At 37.4% G+C, this 22,914-nt stretch overlaps 1 protein-coding gene across 5 annotated transcripts in view; it reads right to left on the bottom strand.

Annotated features, from left to right (window-relative positions):
• PTPRK (protein tyrosine phosphatase receptor type K) overlaps nucleotides 1-22,914 on the bottom strand; it is a 576,017-nt gene that overhangs the window by 79,236 nt on the left and 473,867 nt on the right. For all 5 annotated transcript variants that reach the window (XM_032651570.1, XM_032651569.1, XM_032651571.1 and 2 more), the window contains 2 exons: nucleotides 17,661-17,934; nucleotides 14,636-14,672 (listed from right to left, as the gene is read on the bottom strand). In XM_032651570.1, the coding sequence (XP_032507461.1) occupies nucleotides 14,636-14,672; nucleotides 17,661-17,934 (311 nt within the window). The remainder of the gene's footprint in view (nucleotides 1-14,635; nucleotides 14,673-17,660; nucleotides 17,935-22,914) is intronic.

Genomic DNA, 22,914 nt, shown 5'->3' with positions numbered 1-22,914 from the left:
TGCAAAAATCCTCAACTACAGACTAGCAAATAGAATCCAACAGCACATTAAAAGGATCATATACCATGATCAAGTGGGGTTTATCCCAGGAATACAAGAATTCTTCAATATATGCAAATCAATCAATGTGATACACCATATTAACAAATTGAAGGAGAAAAACCATATGATCATCTCAATAGATACAGAAAAAGCTTTTGACAAAATTCAACACCCATTTATGATAAAAACCCTCAAGAAAGTAGGCATAGAGGAAACTACCTTAATATAATAAAGGCCATATATGACAAACACACAGCCAACATCGTTCTCAGTGGTGAAAAACTGAAACCATTTCCTCTAAGATCAGGAACAAGACAAGGTTGCCCACTCTCACCATTGTTATTCAACATACTTTTGGAAGTTTAGCCACAGTAATTGGAGTAGAAAAAGAAATAAAAGGAATCTAAATCGGAAAGGCAGAAGTAAAATTGTCACTGTTTGTAGATGACATGATACTATACATAGAGAATCCTAAAAACGCTACCAGGAAACTACTAGAGCTAATCAATGAATTTGGTAAAGCAGCAGGATACAAAATTAATGCACAGAAATCTCCTGCATTACTATACACTAATGATGAAAAATCTGAAATAGAAATTAAGGAAACACTCCCATTTACCACTGCAAGAAAAAGAATACAATACCTAGGAATAAACCTACCTACGGAGACAGAAAACCTGTATGCAGAAAACTATAAGATACTGATGAAAGGAATGAAAGAAGATACAAACAGATGGAGAGATATACCATGTTCTCGGATTGGAAGAATCAACATTGTGAAAATGACTATACTACCCAAAGCAATCTACAGATTCAACGAAATCCCCATCAAACCACCAATGGCATTTTTCACAGACCTAGAACAAAAATTTCACAACTGGTATGGAAACACAAAAGACCCCAAATAGCCAAAGCCATCTTGCTCAGGAAAAACGGAGCGGGAGGAATCTGGCTCCCTGACTCAGACTATACTACAAAGCTACAGAAATCAAGACAGTATGGTACTGGCAAAAAAACAGAAATCTAGATTAATGGAACAGGATAGAAAGCCCAGAGATAAACCCACACACATATGGTCACCTTATCTTTGATAAAGGAGGCAAGAGAACACAATGGAGAAAAGACAGCCTCTTCAATAAGTGGTGCTGGGAAAACTGGACAGCTACATGTAAAAGAATGAAATTAGAACACTCCCTAATACCATACACAAAAATAAACTCAAAATGGATTAAAGACCTAAATGTAAGGCCAGACACTATAAAACTCTTAGAGGAAAACATAGGCAGAACACTCTATGACATAAATCACAGCAAGATCCTTTTTGACCTACCTCCTAGAGAAAGGGGAAATAAAAACAGAAATAAAGAAATGGGACCTAATGAAACTTAAAAGCTTTTGCACAGCAAAGGAAACCATAAACCAGATGAAAAGACAACCCTCAGAATGGGAGAAAATATTTGCAAATGAAACAACTGACAAAGGATTCATCTCCAAAATATACAAGCAGCTCATACAGCTCAGTATCAAAAAAACAAACAACCCAATCCAAAAATGGGCAGAATACCTAAATAGACATTTCTCCGAAGAAGATATACAGATTGCCAACAAACACATGAAAGGATGCTCAACATCACTAATCATTAGAGAAATGCAAATCAAAACTACAATGAGGTATCACCGCACATTGGACAGAATGGCCATCATCAAAAAAATCTACAAACAATAAATGTTGGAGAGGGTGTGGAGAAAAGGGAACCCTCTTACACTGTTGGTGGGAATGTAAATTGATACAGCCACTATGGAGAACAGTATGGAGGTTCCTTAAAAAAATAAAAATAGAACTTCCATATGACCCAGCAATCCCACTACTGAGCATATACCCTGAGAAAACCATAATTCAAAAAGAGACATGTAGGGCTTCTCTGGTGGCGCAGTGGTTGGGAGTCCGCCTGCCGATGCAGGGGACGCGGGTTTGTGCCCCGGTCCGGGAGGATCCCGCATGCTGCGGAGCGGCTGGGCCCGTGAGCCATGGCCGTTGAGCCTGCGCGCCTGGAGCCTGTGCTCCGCGACTGGAGAGGCCACAGCAGTGAGAGGCCCGCATACTGAAAAAAAAAAAAAAAAAAAAAAAAGAGACATGTACCACAATGTTCACTGCAGCACTATTTACAATAGCCAGGACATGGAAGCAACCTAAGTGTCCACTGACAGCTGAATGGATAAAGAAGATGTGGCACATATATATACAATGGAATATTACTCAGCCATAAAAAGAAATGAAATCGAGTTTTTGCAGTGAGGTGGATGGACCTAGAGTGTCTCATACAGAGTGAAGTAAGTCAGAAAGAGAAAAACAAATACCACATGCTAACACATATATATGGAATCGAAAGAAAACAAAAGGTTCTGACGAACCTAGGGGCAGGACAGGAATAAAGATGCAGATGTAGAGAATGGACTCGAGGACACGGGTAAGGGTAAGCTGGGACCAAGTGAGAGAGTAGCACTGACATATATATACTACCAAATGTCAAATAGACGTTAGTGGGAAGCAGCTGCATCACACAGGGAAATCAGTTCAGTGCTTTGTGACCACCTAGAGCGGTGGGATAGGGTGGGTGCGAGGGAGATGCAAGAGGAAGGGGATATGTGGATTTATGTATACTTTGTTATACAGCAGAAACTAACACAACATTGTAAAGCAATTATACTCCAATAAAGGTGTTTAAAAAAATGCAAGCTTCAGACCACTGTCTTAGGATGATGGCAGATTTAAAAAAAATCTATCTTTTGGTAGAAATAGAAATATAGATATGCCTCTATGATCATAAATAAGTCTGGAAAGAGATCCCCACTTTAGGTAAACATGTAAAGTTTTGTATCTACAACACAACCTTAGATTCATAAAATCTGAACAAAAACACCTCCATAGTTTTCATACAGGAAGATAGTTGTTTAATGGAGGTTAGTAGTTAATTCTAGATTATAGCAACTCTATAACATAGACTGTAAATATCCTACCAAAATGAAAAGAGAGGCATTCTATTTCCAAGAACAGATCCTAAGAGTTGAGGAATCTCGCTGAAGATGATAGCTCATGATTTAAGACAGATGTGGCCAATGACTATTTTTACCTCAAACCTGCTCTGCATAGTAACTGCATACAGGTGTCCTGCTCTCCATCCCACAACCCTCTACTTGAAGCTCAATATCTGGCTGAGTGCCTGACAGACAGTAAGCACACAATAAATACATTGTGGATGGATGACCAAATTGCCAATGTTTAGCAGCTGGTGGAACAGGTAGGTGTAGGGAATTAAGCAATGGACAAAGATGTAGTCCAGGGATGACTATTGTCCACAATGATGATGTGAAACTTAAATTGTAAAAAATCACAGACCAACAAAAGTAGTTTTTACCATGAGCACTTCTGAAAATCGATATGGTAGGAAGCCTACAGAAAAGCTAAATTATGTGAGGTGGAGTCTTAGCTACATACTTCCTAGGACCTTTAGTTTTCTTTCTTCCTTATTTCTCCACAAAAATTTTATTTGCTCTTGTCTTTAGTGCACTGTTAGATCACCACCAATGAACCACGTTTACTTCAAACTATCTCCTCTACTGGCTGAATAGGTCAGAATACCTGGCCAATACAAAGCAGCTTTTTTTTTTTTTTTTTTTTGGGGTACGCGGGCCTCTCACTGTTGTGGCCTCTCCCGTTGCGGAGCGCAGGCTCCGGACGCGCAAGCTCAGCGGCCACAGCTCATGGGACCAGCCGCTCCGCGGCATGGGGGATCCTCCCGGACCGGGGCACGAACCCGTGTCCCCTGCATCGGCAGGCGGACTCTCAACCACTACGCCACCAGGGAAGCCCCCCAAAGCAGCTTTTTATAAAGGAGTCAGAACTGAGATGGCGGTATTAGGGAGAGCAGAGGACACTTTTACTAGTAGAGTGAAATCCTACCTCAAAGGCATAGCCTAGTTGGATTTTCACCTGGGAAAGAATAGCAGCACAAAGAGACCAAGAAAGCAGGAGGTATACAAGAATTGATGGTTTCCTCAAAGGCAAAGACTGGGACTTTAAAGGCACAGATGTAAAGCCAGGTGTTGTAAATAACAGCCAACAGCCAGCAAAGAAAACACTGTCTTTTTGAATTCATAATATGGAGGGCACACCTGCACACACAAACATCTATCAGGAAGAGTAACACTGGTTTAAAAGGGCAATTTGTATATTTCATGAAAGGCCAGTGATACTTAAACTGTAAACTTCCTTCTGCAACCACCAGGGATATACAAAATGTGGTGATAATCACTTTGTCACCTCTAGCATCATATTTACAAACATGAATTTCTGCATTTCCTAAAGCAAGGACGCGTAAGTGGTAATCCCTTTGTCAGTAAATACAGCAGGGGCTCTTGGAATAAAGAGCAGACAATGAAAGAAGTGAACAAGGTTCCGAACTTTAAAGTTCAGTTGAAATTCGTGTAAAAAACGGAAGGTGACAAATCTAGAACTATTTCGATGTTTGGGTGATAACATTCATTTTTTGTCTTTAAAATGAGAACACACTAAATTATATGTGTTCAAGTATGGGGCATTTTTTATATCTCAATTTCACAAAATCTGGGAAATTTTTATTTTTAAAAGAAATTAGAATTTTACCATGATTTTTACAAGGGTAATAGGTGCTACATAATTTACTTGAGAAAACTGATCACAAAAATACCCACTTTACTAATCTAAAAGTTTTAAACACATAAAACAAATTAAAAATGTCATTCACTGTATTTTCCTCCTATCAATCACACATAGTGGTCACTGCTCATTCAAGAAAGATCCAATTAACTTTCTACTCTAATGCCATTTATTAAATCAGAGAGATAATCTTTAAAGTAATCCACATTTCATTAAAAACTGAATAGAATGCATAATTTCAGACACTAAACTGATAGGGGATAAAGAATACTTTGTGTATTATGGGGCAATAATCATAAACCAATGCACTATAACACTCTGAAAATGTGTTTCAATGAGGCCAAACTGGATTTTAATCTTTTATTCCTACAATCGGATAAATACAGAAGAAAAGAGAGGCAGAGCTCATGTTACCATAATACTGCAATAAAACTAACGTAATCCTTTTGATGTGGGGATTCACTCTAAAGACCTGTTTTTAATTACTAAGAATAAAAATAATTTAAGTTTTCTATTGTTTAGCATTTGCCTTGTTCAAAATCAAAGGATTACAATAGGGAATCTGTATTGCCACTATAAAAAGATAATAATGTCAACAAATAATAAATGTGTGTGTGTGTGAAGGTGTGAACGTGCAGAAAGGTTGCACCTTCAACAGTGCTTAGAAATCTCCTCACCTACATATCCAATTTCATCATTTACAAATTTTGCTTGCCATATAACTGCAGGACACAATTCAGCTAAATTTCTGGCACATAAAAAAGATCGTTTTTCTTCCAGTTTCCAGCAACATGTTCCTTGTTTTCTTCTGACAGTAGACACTTGTCAGTAGACACTTCAGCATTCACGTTTCTACCGACAGTCTGTTAAAGGCAATTCAAGCTTTTTCTGTCTTGCTCCTCAAAATTCTTCCAAGCCCCTGCCCCTGCCCACTTCCAAAGTTATGTCCATATTTTTAGGTATTTGCTACAGTAGGACCCCACTTCCAGGCACCAAAATCTGTATTAGTTACTTTTTATGCTGTAACAAATTGCCACACATTTGTGAGTTAAAACAACACAAATTTATTATCTATGGTTCTAGATGTCAGAAGTCCTAAATGAATGTTATGGCACTGAAATTGAGGTTTGGCAGGCCTGTGTTCCCTTCTGGAGGCTCAAAGGGGAAAAATCGTTTCTTTGTCCTTTCTAGTTTCCTGAGGCCACCTGCATTCCTGGCTCATGTTAATATTCTGTATGTAACAGGTGTGTGTATGTAAGCATTATTTTCAATTTTAAAAATAGTTTGTTACAAAAATAGAGGAAATGCTCTTGAAATTTCTAAAGTGTCTGCAAAATAAATTAGTAATATTTTCATAATGTACAAGTGCTAAAAATTATAAGTATAATAATAAGTAAATAAAGTTCAATTGTCTTCTTAAAATGAATTAAAAATCATCACTAGCCAGAAATTTCCCATCAGTAACTCTTCTGTTTTTGAAAACTGCCCATTACTTTAGCAGAATACTTACACAGTATACATAATTACATTACATATACAATTTTTATTCTATTTTTTCTAGTCTTTACTTTTTAAACCTACTCTCCTCATAAAGAAAAAAGGTAAAAATTAATATAAGAAAAAATAAAATTAATAACTCTAGCAAAACTTTTCTTTCTACATAATTTTTTTTCCATTCTAAGACTGTAGTATAGTTTAGATGGAAGGGAATCAAAAGCTGACTGGAATACCAAGAGGGCAAACTTTTTATTCATTAATTTTTTTCTTTTTCTGTAGATTAAAAAGAAACACTTCAAATTATTTCTAAAGTATGTCAATAAAACAAAGATGTAGTAAAAGAAGATGACTAGTATATCTTCAAGGCATTGAAAAGTGAAATAATTCTGGACAATTAATATTCATTCATTCCAAAGAGACTGCATTTATATTAAATATCAGGCATGGACTTCACAAATATAAGCGGATGTTACCCCTACCCTCATAAACCTTACAGTCCACCTAGACAGTTCTTCATCCTAAGAAATTTCGGAAGAATATATAATTTGGAGAATCATTAGCCTTTGACTTCACTGTAGAAATATTATGCTTTTCTTCTCCTCTAGTTTTTTAAAAGCAAAGGAATATTTTAGTTTTGCAAATAAGTTGAAAAAAATCTACTAGCTGTTAATTTTTTGTTACTTTCTCTGTATTAAAACAAAAAAGAATTTACAGGATAAGGCCTTTGACAGAGCACAAGGAAATATTGCTGCCTAACAGAGGTTAGTTCCAAGCCATGAATCACTGATTTAAGCTTTATTAAAATTGTACTTCCTCCCTGCTTGGTTTCACTTAGATATACTTTCATTTTCCTCGGGCTGTAGTCTATTACTAATATACTTACCTGCAATTCCCTCCCTTCTGAGTTGAAGAAAATTGAAACCCCAAATCAGATTAATTTTTGAAAACGAGTACATAGATACAATAGGCAAGAAGAATGATGCACATTAGGCAAGAAGAATGATGCACATTCCTTTCCCTTGTGAGAGAACGGAGTGTGAGTACCAGCAAAAGTACTTAGGCATTCAGAGGAAGAACAACAAAGTTAGTCTCGCTGATTACAATTTTTCAGAAGAGCTGGCAGCTTCCTCAAAGCTAATTCTATCCTCAGGACCAAGAAAAGCCCCACCCTTACCCAGGATTTCTTAATAGCCAGACTAAAGCATCACAGTTGACCTTAGTTTCCATCAGCATAAAAAGCGGTATAAATGGATCTGAAATTTTCTTCCTGATGCTTTGCCATTTCCTTCAACATGTAGCTGGCAAGATATAAGCATCTTCGTACAATTTAAGAAACTAAGGTTAGGATTTTAGAGCCTGAAATCCAATTAAATATTTTTTTTTCTTCAGACCTCACCCCTACTTTCAAATCTCCCTTCTCTGCAGCTGTGAAGGATACTGCCCAAGCGTGCAATTTAAGAGCCGAGATTGTTGAGACGTACTCAAGTTCATGTGTGATAAATATGGTGGGAATGAATTCAGTCAGAAAGATTCTACACACATGGTACAACCAAATGGCGCTTCCATGGTATTACTGTAACTTCTTGACAGGCTAAGTGTTCTTTTTCTTCTCATGCTTGTTATTTTTGAATGCCTGATCACTTAAAATAAGGCATTTTCATCCATCTGCACACTCAGAGAAAAGGGCACCAATGAAAAATTTGACAAAAGGAGCATAAGAAAAAATTAAAACTATGAAGCAAATGCTTTTTAAGAAATTATTCTTTATCCAGTAATTAGGGAATAAATAGCAAAGGGGGGAAGAAAGAATAAAGTAAATAAAATATTACCAGTGTTTGTATGCTTCCATATATATTGCAATAAATCTTCCATGCACACCTACGCTTTTGTAACAAGCGAATTTTTCTTAATATTGGAATGCATGTTTAAAATGCATGCTAGCAGTGAAGTCAAGATATTTTGAGGGGTTGGCAAAGACCTATATCATCACTGTTTAATATAAGTAATATTCTGAATTAATAATGATCTGATTTAGACCGTTCCCAGGATGGGAATATACAAAATAGTTAAACCAACACCTTTCACAATCACAGGTCAACTTTGGGTTTATCAAAAGAATAAATAAGCTGGGGCTTCCCTGGTGGCGCAGTGGTTGAGAGTCCGCCTGCCGATGCAGGGGACACGGGCTCGTGCCCCGGTCCGGGAAGATCCCACATGCCGCGGAGCGGCTGGGCCCGTGAGCCATGGCCGCTGACCTGCGCGTCCGGAGCCTGTGCTCCGCAATGGGAGAGGCCACAACAGTGAGAGGCCCGCATACAGCAAAAAAAAAAAAAAAAAGAATAAATAAGCTGATATTAAATGAATGGATGAACGGACACATGCATGCTTTAGTGTTTGGAATTCTCTTCTTTCCATGGCTTCTAGAAGAACCATGTGGGTTCCTCCTTTCCAGCTCCTTCGAGGACCAAGTAAGGATAATCCTACCAAAGTACCTATGCCAAGGCAACAAACGGGTTCCTAATATTCTAGACTGACACCTAACAGGAGATTCCCTACTTTTAAAGGTCAATGATTGAGCTATATGGACTTCAAGTGCTCTCTTCCAATCGTTCCATGAAATAATTGGTCCTTTATACCTCATCTTGGAACCAAACTACTATTTTTCATTATTATTCCTAAGGGGAAATAAAAATCAAATGTCAGTTCAGACACTACCTGCTGCAAGTAACAGATTACCCACCAGTAGTGGTTTTGATAATAAGGACATTTATTTTTTTCACACATCAATATTTGGAGTTAAGGAGTTCCAGCAATGGGTATCTCAGCTCAGAGTTGTTAGGGCTTTGAGTTGGCTTATTTGTTTTCTTTAATATTCTCCTCTTTTTAGCCAATTTGGTTCTCAACTTTCTAAATATCACATCCTTACAAAATAATGCTCAAAATAAGACGGATGGGTTGGGGGTTGTCTCTGCTCTCTCTCCTTCCAAAAGTCAGGAAGAAAACATTTTCTTAGAAGACCAGTGACTATCAAAGTGTAGCCACCTGAGCAACAGCATCAGTCTCAGCTGCAAACCTGTGAGAAATGCACATGCTTGAGCCCCTCTCCAGGATTACTGATTCAGAAACTGTGGAGTTGAGGCTCAACAATCCACTTTAACAAGCCCTCCAGGTAATTCTGAGTCGAGGTAAAGTTTGAGAATCACTAAGACCAATCTGATTCATCCCCTGCGTCTGAGTCCACCTTCCCTGAGCAGCGAAGGTACTTTCTCCTCAAGGTCTCTGCGTGTGTTCCTTCTGCCGTGAAAGCTGCTCCCCTGCATGGGTCCCTATTTCATTTCCTTCACCTCACCAGTGTGTCTTTCTCTGATAACTGTATACAAAATAGCGATGCCCTAGACACAAGTCCCAGCATTCCCTATCCTCACTTACTGCTTTATTTCTCGGCAAAGAATTTGTGTCTGGTCTGTTTCCCTCTACTGGAATTTAAGTTCATAGAAGTTAGGGCTTTGTCTATATTTATTTACTGCTCTATCTCCAAGGCCTAGAACGTTGTTTGGTGTAAAACAGGCATTAAATAAATGCTAAATACATGACTGGCATATTGATATCCAAATGAAATTGGAAGAAGTCAAAGAATGGTTAATGGGTAGACAAACAGCAGTTTGCCAAAGCAAACTATTTACAAATGGAGATTTGGAATAAAATCCATTCTTGACTTGAAAACTTAAGGGTTTGTCACAACATAAAAAGTAGCCGTATTTCATTAACTTAAGAAAAAAATCCTCTTTTTCACCTTAAATGCTATGTTCAAATAAATTTACTTATATTACACTTTTCTGTTCTATTAAACTTGATAGCTTTTATTGGAAATGGACAGATTTTACCAACATAGGAACCTCCATCGAAATTAAAATTTTAAATTATCAGTTTTCTTCTAAAAAAACCCAGAAATGAACATGAGGGGAAATTGGACACAATCAAAATAATTTCAAAATGTAAACTACTTATCTAAACAGATTATAATACTTTCAATTTCATATACTATTGGTCTTATTTCTTAGTTTTTTTTTTTTTGCAGCACATGGGCCTCTCACTGTTGTGGCCTCCCCCGTTGCAGAGCACAGGCTCCGGACGCGCAGGCTCAGCGGCCATGGCTCACGGGCGCAGCCGCTCCGCGGCATGTGGGATCTTCCCGGACCGGGGAACGAACCCGTGTCCCCTGCATCTGCAGGCGGACTCTCAACCACTGCGCCACCAGGGAAGCCCCTTATTTCTTAGTTTTATTCTAGGGAATTATTTGATATCTTGATTACTTACCAATGCTTGCTTGCTTATGGAGTAATTTTATGTAAATTGAGTACGTGGTTCCATAAATGATTATTTATATATTGAGAACATTTCAAATGGCATAATATGCGAGATATTATTGACCAAGATAAAATAAACATCCAATTGAAATGCATCTTGTTAGTTTAATATGGATAAAGCATATTTCCTGGGAACTACTTTTGAAAACCCATTGAGTAATTTCTATTATAATCATATAATATTTTCATATTTAAATCTAACCATTAAAATATCACTCACTGAATAGTTTCCTTGAGAAAAAAATAAAGTTATAGTGGTATACATTCTTTATGGCACCATGGCACAAGATTCTTAGCTGCTAATTTACAAATAATTTTGTGTGTGTATACCAGTTTCGAGCATTGTTATAAATTATATGTAAAAAGACATAAAGCAAACTGATATCAGTCTAAACAGTGTTTTTTCAGTGGTCAGAGAGACTTGTACCTATACATGTTGAGCATGCAAGTTGCACGATGCTCTTCACTGGACAAGTGACTTTCCAAGCTTGGCCCTTTTTCTTGATGTACGACAGAAACCTTTCCTGAGACTTATTCTCCTTTTCGCTTTCCAAAGATAGCGGCGGACTAAATTCCTTTTCGTATGTTTACAATTTTGGGTTTGGATATGCTATTTTATAAACGGTATGACTTTCATGATTTCCAGTATAATTCAGATTAACCCTTCCACTCCATTCCTGACACATATCTTCTCAAGGACTTCTTAACTAAATGGGAGTCAGAGAGCAGGACCAATGATCCCAACTGCAGTGAACCTAACTCCCAGAACACTTCTTTTGTCTCATAATATATATTCACATCACTATTTATTTTAGACATTATGACGTTGATTATTCATATGTTTTCTTTACCAGTCGAGTCAACGTCTGTATTCTCTTTATGTGTTGGCTACCAACAGGTGTGACTTCCAAGAAGGCAGGAAACAATCCATTACATTGGAACTTTTTCAGAATAATTTTCACAAGTCAAAATATTTTCAAAATGATCATGCTATTTTAGTGTGTGGGCTACTTGTTCTTGGCTTTTAAATTCTTTCACATTTCCCACAAGAATTTCCAGTGCCCTAAGTCAGTACAGTGCACACATTTAAAAAAAATTTATTTATTATATTTTAATTTATTTTTGGCTGTGTTGGGTCTTTGTTGCTGTGCGCGGGCTTTCCCTGGTTACGGCGAGTGGGGGCTACTCTTTGTTGCGGTGCATGGGCTTCTCACTGCAGTGGCCTCTCTTGTTGAGGAAGACAGGCTCTAGGCACGCAGGCTTCAGTAGTTGTGGCACATGGGCTCAGTAGTTGTGGCGCGCGGGCTCTAGAGCGCAGACTTAGTAGTTGTGGTGCAGGGGCCTAGCTGCTCCGGGGCATGTGGGATCCTCCCCGACCAGGGCTCGAACCCATGTCCCCTGTGTTGGCAGGCGGATTCTTAACCACTGCTCCACCAGGGAAGCCCCAGTGCACACATTTTAAGTATACAGCTTAATAGGATTTTGCCTATGTATACTAGACACCTGTGAAATATTGAATCATTCCTTGCCCAGAAGGTTCCTTCTTCCCTTCCTAGTCAATATGGTTATGTCATTTAATAAGTGTATCTTCAACATGCCCTGCCAGAAACGTTTTAATTTTCATACTGAAAATTTTTAGTATGAAAGCTGACCATACTTGTATGTTGTTAGTTTAAAACACAGTCAGGCAAAAAGAAATTTTACCTTAATAATGTGATTTTTTTCTATGTAGAAAAATGCTAAGTGTCCAGAGAAGGCATTACATTAGATCTGGATAGAAATATATTAAAAATAAACAAATAAAAAATAAAAACAAAACCCCTTACTTTTTCCCCAAGTAATCTCTATCATGAAAACTTAGTTTCATTTTTATTTCTTTCATTATTACATAACACAGATTATGTCCTTCTGAAGCAATGTACGAAAGGATTATGATAATTATGGTGATGATAAAATAGCAGTTAACTCTTAACTGATAGTTATAGTATACTAGGTACTATTCAGGCATTTTGTACATATAAGTTATTTTAATCTTCACAACACTAGTAAGGGGTAGGTACTCTATCATTCTTTTCTTTTTTTTTTTTTTTTTTTTTTTTGGTACGCGGGCCTCTCACTGTTGCGGCCTCTCCCGCTGCGGAGCACAGGCTCCGGACGCGCAGGCTCAGAGGCCATGGCTCACGGGCCCAGCCGCTCCGCGGCATGTGGGATCTTCCCGGACCGGGGCACTAACCCGTGTCCCCTGCATCGGCAGGCGGACTCTCAACCACTACGCCACCAGGGAAGCCCTATCATTGTTACTTTTAGAATGAGAGGTTAAATATTTTGCTCAACTTTAAAGAACAGTAAGAAGGGGCAAAGTCAGGATTTGAACCCAGATAGTCTGAGGCCAGATTTCTTTCACGCAGTAAACCACGCTGTCAACCTGAGACCCAGAAGTACAGCAGGGCTAGATTATTAGGCAAAGAAGAAACTACCACAAATGGACCCTATCTTACTACCTCTGAGTTTCTGGCAAATATTCTATGCCACATGGTAAATCTAATTTCCATAATCCCAGCTCTCCTGCAGTCAAAATATAATATGATATTTGTCATCATAATTTTATTTGTATTGAGCGTGGGACAAAATGACACTTAAGCTCATGTAAATGCAAAAAATTAAATAGCCGAATAAGAAAATTTAAAATTTTAGAATCATTTATCCATATCTAAAAAACTTCTCGCAGGCTGACATGAGACCATTTTACATTTCTGGTTCTATTTCAAATCCGGAAAAGCATAGGTCCTAAATGCCTTCTGCTATTATCTCTTAAAAATGTCAACTTTAATCCTTGATCCATATGCCAAGTTTTTAAAATAAAAGAAATGCCTATACATTATATGCATCTGTATATACTTTCTCTTTTCCTTCATTTAGGCTTGCTTTATTGTTTAAAATATCACGAGGAATCTTATTATTTGAATTGAAAAAGTGTATATTTTTTCTCTTCTGTGAAGCTTTTTTATTACTCCTCGAGTCAAGAGAATAGTCTTTTGTTATTGCCTTTACAAATCAAGAGTATAAAACAAATGCGTAATTGAGCAGATTGATGATTAGATGGAGAAAAATGATGAAAGGAAAGATGCCAGCACAAACAGAATATGGCCATTCATTTTTACTCCAAATGAATCAGCTACTGCTCATGAATGGGGGCCTAATACTAATTCTGGCAGCAAACCACCCAAAGCACCAAACCTCTGCGGAGCCCCACCTCTGCATACGAACAGCTTTTTCTCATTTCTCTTGCTAGAATACATACACCAAGTAGCTCTCTCTCCCTTGCTGGCACAGCCAAATAACTCTTAAGTGAAAGATTATAAACATTGTGAATGCAGGAGACTTTCTCCCACTCTGAACTCTAAATATTCATTCAAAGATGAAAATGTTTTCTCTTAAAGAAACAAGGCAACTAAACTATAATATGTAATGTCAGGAGGAAAAGTCTTGGCTGTTCCCAGATCTAATTTCTTGGCATCAGTTGGATTAAAAAATTTTTTTAGATTAAAAAAAAGTAAAGCATCTTCAATCAAACTGCACTACCAATATGGACCCGTCTCTGTCCATACCCTTGCATATGCCTAGACTAGCTCTGTCTTTTTGTGTTAACAGAGCTTTATAAATAAGGAATATGCTATTTTCAGCTGATATTGCTGAGCTTTTCCTAATATGTTGGCTGATCAGCAGCACAAGATCTTTCAGATACTAATAAATGGCAGAAACAAGTCCTTCTAAAGTTTTCTAAATCTTTCCTATTCTCAGAACAAGATTCCTCCAGTCAAATACTAGAGGATGGAAAGTATCACTCCATTACATGTTAAAGACACCCAAGTGAGTCAGAACTTGGCTGGCAGTTTAACTAGGCCCTACTACAAATACTCTGTAATAGAAGTGCCACATTTAATTAGCCCTGAAACTGGGAACAAAGCTCTTTCATTTTAGAAAGTTGGTGAATGGAATTTGGGGAAAAAAAAAAAAAAAGCAAACCTCTTACCTTTGGTAGCAATTCTTACACACTGGGTTTTAGTTTCCTGAGGGAGTAAAATAAAGAAAAAAGAAAATGGTCAGTTATAGATATTTCATAAACTATAACTAGTATGAAGATCAATCTGGGGTTATAAAACAGGTTTATAAAGAATAGCGGTATTAAGGACATGATTTTTTAATTTATGTTCACGAAGAGACTTTTAAAAAAATCTAAAATAACTTAAAAATTTTAGTATTTTCTAAAGGTGTAGGTATCTGTCTTCACTTTGTAATGAAACAGGCTATCTTGTCTGGGACAAGCAGTATAGCATTCTATTTGCATTTATTGTACTCTCTGAACGATCAGAAAGAAAAATGTATTTGCAAAGCTAATACAAATCAGACCCAAATATAATTTTTTTTTAATATTTATTTATTTATTTATTTGGTTGCACCAGGTCTTAGCTGCAGCAGGAGGGCTCCTTAGTTGTGGAGCGCTGGCTCCTTAGTTACGGCTCCAGGGCTCCTTATTTGAGGCATGTAGCCTCCTTAGCTGTGGCATGCGAACTCTTAGTTGCGGCAGGCATGTGGGACCTAGTTCCCTGACCAGGGATTGAATCCAGGCCCCCCTGCATTGGGAGCACGGAGTCTCATCCACTGCACCACCAGCGAAGTCCCCCAAATATAAATTTCATTTTCACCTCATAGCTGTAGACTCAGACCAAAGCTGAACATTACATACTTTCACTTGGATCCCAGCATGACTAAAGAGCTAAATGATGAAAGTTAGAAAGATCATCAAAAAATTGCATCACAGTTGCAGCATATTTTATCTGTTCTTTTTTCCTTTTTAATCTAGTTGTTACAGAATAAATATTTCTTGGTGGGATTGTTTTCCTCCTCTTGCTAGACAGATGGGATCGAGGAAGTAGAAGTAGAAATGGTGAAGGACAAGACATGTCAGAATTTAAAAAATCTCTTTTTCTTCTGTTTTTAAATGTTGTGAGGTGGTACTAGGGTGTGGAACACGGTGCTAGGTCTGCACCTCATTCCTTCAGGACTTAGTTCATTCAGCTTATATCTTTGAATATACAAGAGGTTGAAAAAGATGTTAAAGACAGTGAACAAAACAGAGGCTATTTGTTTTCAAGGTGTATTTGTAACTCCATCTTCAGCAGTTCTATAGGTTGATAAACCAAGACTTTATATACTTTTCTCTTAGGCATTTATTATTTTTAAATTAAACAAAATAAAGCATTGAGGGGGAAATTAGTAATTAAAAATGAAAATCTGCACTTCTATTACTTAATTGTGACCTGAAGCCTTCCTAGTAAGCTCCAAGAAACTGTTTCACATTCCCATAAAGGCTCAAAGGGACTTTGATTTCCTAAAAGCAATTGCTGTTAAGTCTATCAGGATTACCAGCCTCTGCTGATAGGAGCCATGTCAATTTTAAAACTTTTTTCCAAGATAACTGTGAAATATATTCTTGCTACTCTGTACTTTGATTAAACCACATGTAAATATATTAGCAATTAGAAGAGAAAATTCATATCAAAGCTTTTAAAGAGTGCCAGAGGAAATTCTTTGTAAGTAACAGACATTCATTAACACTTCTCTCATACCACAGACCAAGTAACAAAAGTTAATCTGGAATCTCTCACCTTTCTAAAGATGAATACCCAAACACAGAACCATACTACTTTATACCCAGAATGGAATAAAACTTCCATGGTTGTCTCTTTTTTGAGCAGTCCCATCATGGTAGTGGCATGGAATGATGTGTGGGTGGGAAGTGGGCAGCCAACTCCCACTTAGGTAAAAATAAACTAGAAGATGAGAAGAGCATTTTAAAACATGAGCAGCCTCTGGCTTTGAAGTACATCTTAGAAGATGCTGTGGCATTTTTCTTTCCATATGCTGTAAACCAGGTAAGCACAAAGATAAAGCTTTCATTCAAAAGCAGCCAGTCAATACCCTAAGTTCTCATGGCCCCTTACAGAAATGCAAATGGACTGTTATATCTTCCAATGAAACTATTCCAAGATATAATAGGGCTTTTGCCATTGGACAGCACATATTTCACATCTGCCAGGTAATTGGGACTCAATTACCCAAACCCAGCAATTTCCTATATAGCTACAAGTACATAAAAATGTCATTCTTCTATTGAATTTTAAGTTGTAAAAGGTTTCTACTCTCAACATTTTTTTTCTACACCTCCATGCAAAAATAAATAAATAAATTAATTAATTAAAAAAATAAGTTTTAGGAAAGAAAATCTTTCAAGAGAAGAGCATAAGATATGAAAGGCCCGGCTATTTCCCCACGTATGGAACCACTGGTAGTTTCTAACGTCCTGTTGTGTTTCCCTCTTCAATACTCATTTGGGATCCATGGCAGTGTTCAAAAACAACTGTGTCCAGAATGGGAAAAAGAAGGGCAGCCAGGGAGACGGAAAACAGACTTCTTTAACCGCACAGCACCCCACCCTTGCCAGGCTGCCTTCTGTTTCGGTTTTGTCACGATATACCACAGGCGCCCTATTACTTTGTAATCAGAGGACTGTTACTAGTTATTTACTATTTGGCTTGTAACCCCTGAAAAGTGTATAAGGGTTTATTAGCCTGCTGTGGAACACGCATTCTGTTTATCCTGCAGTAAATTTAATCTTCTGAAGCGTGCCACCATTGAGCAAAGAAGACAGAACAATGCTCCATATTTACTGGGGCTGGAGTCCCGGCAGCAGCACACCCACCTTTTCAAATCATTTTACTCACAATTGCCCTTGTGGGCTTTCCTGAAGAGGGCTCAAGGAGAAGCAGTTACTAGGAAACAGGAATGCTGTGCGATGTAACTGGCATGGAGCCTCAGCCCTACAGTAGGCCCCAAACTGTGCATGTTGCTGGGAACAGAAACAACACACCCGCTACACACCGATTGTTTCTTACTTTTTATTTTTTTCACCTGACAAATGTTACTGAGTATTTATAAAATTCAACAGCAGCTTTTCCTCGGGTCAGTGAAAAAGCAAAATCTCGGAGGAAGCTCACCTTCTCCACACTGCTCATTGCCTGGAAATAGATGTTGTATCCTTTGCGTGGAGCCAAAGGGGGGTTCCAAAAGCCCTGATAGGTCCTATTATCGCCCACGGTGAATGGGGCAGGTTCGGGAAGATTCCCTGGGGGTAGTTCAGCAGCGAAGTAGTATGGTGTACCCCCATTCATGGCATTTTGGTATGTGACAGGAACCTGGTAGCATTCCATGGCTCTGGCTTCTCTCTTGGTTCGGTGAGGGTGCAATTCCTCCACAACAATCTGATAGGCACTTTTTGGAAAAAGAAAAAAAAAAAAAGCACACATTTAGAGATTCTAGATAGTGAGATTTCTCAAAAAAGGAATAGGGTACTCAATGTCAACATGCAACGTTTCAAAGTCTTTCAAGTCAGACTTAACCTCCTGCATTCTGGTTTTCAAGCTATTTTGCAGCAAAATAGAATTTCACATGGATTCTGCTTCCCTCTAACCCCAATGTAATTACTAAGGACCTGAAGAAAAAAAAGAAAAAAGACGAATCACCACAGAACTCTACACAGTTTTAAACGTTGAGAGATGAACCACCCTAATAAGGAACCTGACATTAAGCAGAGACACATCATACATTAAGTTCTTTGTCTGATATTTTAAAATGTTTAAACTTAACATTTTCCTTTGAAATCATAGTGTGGAAGGCCCAGCTCCAAGGCCCAACAGAGTGACTGCCTCAGGGCGGGGCTTGAAGCCCCAGTTTGTGGCTGTCATCGTGTTAGAGACAGAATGTGCTGACAGGCTTCTCCACCTCTTGACCTTGCCATGGCATCAACTTCGGCTCAGAGCTATGCAGATCTAAAGCACAAGTGACACGCTGCAATACGGGCACAGATGGACAGAAATCTGTCCTCGCCACCGAAATAGACTGCCTCCTTCTGCTAGAGTTGTTAATAATAAAATGTTACAAATTGTAGGAACAGATGGCATTTGGCCTATTAAACCTCAAACTTAAACCTTCTAATACCTTTCTTAAAAGTCTTAAAACTTTTCTCTAATAGCTAATCTTTTATAGAGGAGAGAGAAAATAATGCAACTTTAAAATAAAGATCTGCCTCATCACTAATTAAAATTTTAATCAATTTCTGCAACTGGTGTATTAATAATTTTCTTTGTAGGACATTCTTTAGGCAAACTGCTTTTAGGTAATGTACACCTGAGAAAATTGACATTATCAATATATTTTTATATATTTTGTATATTACATATATATAATGAATTTAAAAGAAATATATTTTTAAATTCCTGACAATTATGAGAGAATGCACTATGGTCACATATAAATTAAATATAAATAAGCTGTGTGTAGTGATGTGGGTTTGAATCTTGAATTTCCAGGCAAATATGCTCATTCTATATAGAGAAACCGGTTGCTATTCAAGAGATCTCCAGCAGCAAGAGAATATTTTCTTTAATGAACTTCCAAAAAATAAAGAAAGGTGAGAGAGAGATAAAATTTGCATCGAAGGCAATTAGACATTAAATTTTATGCCAGTTTAGAATCTAGTATAAAACTCTAATTTAATATAAACTCTGTTATACCTAGAAACAGAAAACTTAACATAGAATAAGAGAAAGGAGCTTTATAAATTAAAGATTTTCTTTTCTTCCTAATTATTCAAGTTCCCATTTTTCATTAAAATAATGCTAAGAAATTGGTAGGTTGGTATCCATCTCCTTTCCTTTAGAAATAGGACAGAAATTGTACAAATGTCAGAAATTGAGATTTGGGCAAGTAACTAAGGCAGAATTCTATGTTATTTGAAATTATATGTACTGTATCATTCTCTATACCTCTGCCAAGTTGGTTCTCCAAGCTCCAGGGAACCCTATTGACAAGATACATGCTCTCTGAGGGGTCTGTGGAGCAGGCACTTGTCACTTTTAAAATACAGGAAATACATAAGCATAGCCCTTGGAGAGAAAAAAAAAAGGAGAGAGATCACAGCTGACATATGGTATGTTAGGCAAACCTAGTCTTTTCTTTTTCTGTTTATTTTTAATTTAGAATCTATATCTGTATGTTATACATCTGTGTATCCTGTGGATACATACATATGTGTAGATAAACTCTCACATGCACACTCCTCAAATAAATCTAACCTTATATCCTTGCGCTAATGGGCAATAATGATAATTACCCATCCTTGTTAACTGTTTAACCTAATCTTTAAAAATAAATTCCTTGTTAATTAGTCCATACCTCTAGAAAAATCCGGAACATCTGGTGAACATTCAGTCTTAACTAATTCTATTAAAATGACATAGGTTGTACATTCCAAATTAAGGAACTTCACACAAGGCAGCTTGTCTCTTCAGATCTATTAAGAACAAAAGCAAACTGCCGATGTTGGAGGGGAGTAAAGGAAGAAAAGGTACGATCTGCTCTTTGGGAAAGATCTCATCGAACTTGAGATGGAGCCCCAAACTAAAAATTATGAAGTTCTTTTTAAAATAAATGATCTTACCTTCATTGTTCAATTTGTCTGAGTAGGTTGTTCTTTACCACATATTCCGCATTTTTCTAAAGTTGTTTTTTCCCTGCTACTTTCTTATTTATCAATACAAATTAAAGGACAGAAAATAAGGAATGGGAAATCAAATTAGAAGTGATTTGACCGATTACATGTAATGCGTCTGTGCTCTTTCATCCTTGTGGGGTCTAATTACCTAATGGTACTTAACTCTAGCAAGATCTAAATATTATTTGAGCTTAGTACTCTGGCAAATTTAAATATTCCAAAGCCATCAGATAGTTTTATTCACTCTACCTATATTTCATATTTCCCCATTCCTTTTAATTAATTTTTAAAATATTTCTACAATTAAGTTAAAATCAATATACTGGCATCATGAACCTTTACTTAACACTCAAAATATGATTTCTTTATGTTAAAAAACTAAAAATGATTTCACTATACTGTAATTTAATTTGATTAAACATTGGTAGGTAGTCATTTTTAGTTTTTTAGGAGGCCAAATAATGACTTCTCATCATACAACTTCCCTTCAGTTATAAGACTGTAAAAAAAAATATACGCAGGGATTTTGCCATTAGCTCAAAGCAATTATATGACAGACATGGTAGATATTCTTCCTTATTTAATGTTTAAAAATGTTGGAGATGAACTCAAAGTCGCCTATAACAACCTACAATGGATTTTTTTTAACCCATTAGAAAGTATACCCTCTGTGATTCTGGTTTAAGTTTTAGCTTGTACAACTTCTAGGTGATATCAAATAACAAATTATACAATTGTATACTTCCTCACTTTTTTTTTTTTTTTTTTTTTTTGCGGTACGTGGGCCTCTCACTGTTGTGGCCTCTCCCGTTGCGGAGCACAGGCTCCGGATGCACAGGCTCAGCGGCCATGGCTCACGGGCCCAGCTGCTCCGCGGCATGTGGGATCTTCCCAGACCGGGGCACGAACTCGTGTCCCCTGCATCGGCAGGCGGACTCTCAACCACTGCGCCACCAGGGAAGCCCCCTCACTTTTTTATCTAAAATGTCTGCTTAAAGCTTCAGGAGAAATTCCCTAGCTCTAATGTTTTACAGTTCCTCTCATCAATAGACTTCCCAAGATCTCATAACCACCATTGTTCCTACTGACTGCCCCAATGCCAACATTTTGATAATGCACAGAAGTAAAGGTTTAATGACCATTTTGGTGCACATCATGTTTCCTGCTCTCCATTTCTTCACTCCTTAAACATACAATCCAGGTCTATCACAACTTTCCTATTTCTGTAAGAGGAACTACTAGTTTCTGAATCAACAAAGCTCAAAATGCTGGCATTAACTTTAACCAATTTTATTTTTTATCATGTTTTAGCTCCCTTGCAATATATCATTTCTTTTTATACCCATTGCTTCCAGCATTAGGGAGATATTTATAACTTTATGTTCATATTACTGGTCTAGTTTTCTTGCCTTCATTTTCTCCTTCAGGTAATCTAGGCACCCACCTACCTAGCCATACATTCTGTCAATTATCTTTTGAGTATTCTCTGTACGCCATGAACTGTTCATGGAGAATGCAAAAGAGAATCATTTTGAACACTGCTGATATTTTCCTAAAACACCACTTTGGACATTAACTACTCTTCTCCAACATTCAGCTTTGTCAAAATTATGTGATGCTCTCCCATTATCAAAATCTATTCTCACTACACTGGGGTTAATATCTTACCACATCCTGGTAACTCCATCTTGCTCTCACTACCTCCTAATGTGTATCACCCATCTCAAACTTGTATGACCATTGTTACCTAAACATACCAAATATACTGTCAAAGAGTTTCCTCCTTTCTCCTTTTCTAGCTTTTCTACTTCTGACATAAAGCCTTCTCTAACTAGTTCACTCAGTAATTACTCTGTCTCCTAAAGCCAATGGAAGTAATTCTTGAGGTAGAGGTAACGAAAGGGTGAACTATGGGTAGAACTCAGTCATGTGGGAGCCTTTTCAATTTAGTCCTTAATCCACCCACAAATGATAATGCCACAGATGCATTGATAGGTACCATCAGTAGTATCTCTCTGGGAATTCTGGGGTTGAGAAAAGGCCAAGAACCACTGTCTTATAATATTTATTGCTTTTATCACTACCATGCTACATTACAAATACTATCTGGTATTATACTATTATAATAGTATCCATGCACCATTTTAAGTGCTGAGGTTACAATAATGAACATAGTAGTAAAAGTCTCTCCTCTCATGAAGCTTACATTTTACTAGGGAAATATAAAAAAATAAACATAAATTAAAAAAAACTACACATATGTTGAAGAGTGGATAAAAATAATAAAGAAAAATAAATCAAGATGGGGCATAGGGAATGACAGGATGAAGAGTTCTATTTTATAAGCAGTGGTCAAGAAAGACCTATGTGCCCTTTAAGCAGAAACCTGAAGGAAGAGAAAGCTTCAGCTTTGTGGGTGCTTGTATTAGTTATCTCCTGCTGCATAACAAGTTATCCCCAAACTCTGTGGCTCAAAACAACAGGCATTTATTATCCCACAGTTTCTAGGGATCAGGAACTTGTGAGTGGCTCAGCTAGAGGCTCTGGCTCAGAGTTTCTCAAGGTCGCAAAAGTTGTTGGCTGGGCTGAAGTCCTCTAAAGGCTGGAAAGAAGATTTAACACAAAGGGCACACCTCCTCATGGTTTTGGTTAGAAAAAAAAAAAATCCTACCTACTATGATTCTACAGAATAAACATTA

Source organism: Phocoena sinus, chromosome 12, assembly GCF_008692025.1.
Source record: "Phocoena sinus isolate mPhoSin1 chromosome 12, mPhoSin1.pri, whole genome shotgun sequence".
NCBI classification, from domain to species: Eukaryota; Metazoa; Chordata; class Mammalia; order Artiodactyla; family Phocoenidae; genus Phocoena; species Phocoena sinus.
The sequence above is the reverse complement of the archived record's forward strand: the minus strand, read 5'-3'. Positions and strand labels throughout refer to the sequence as shown.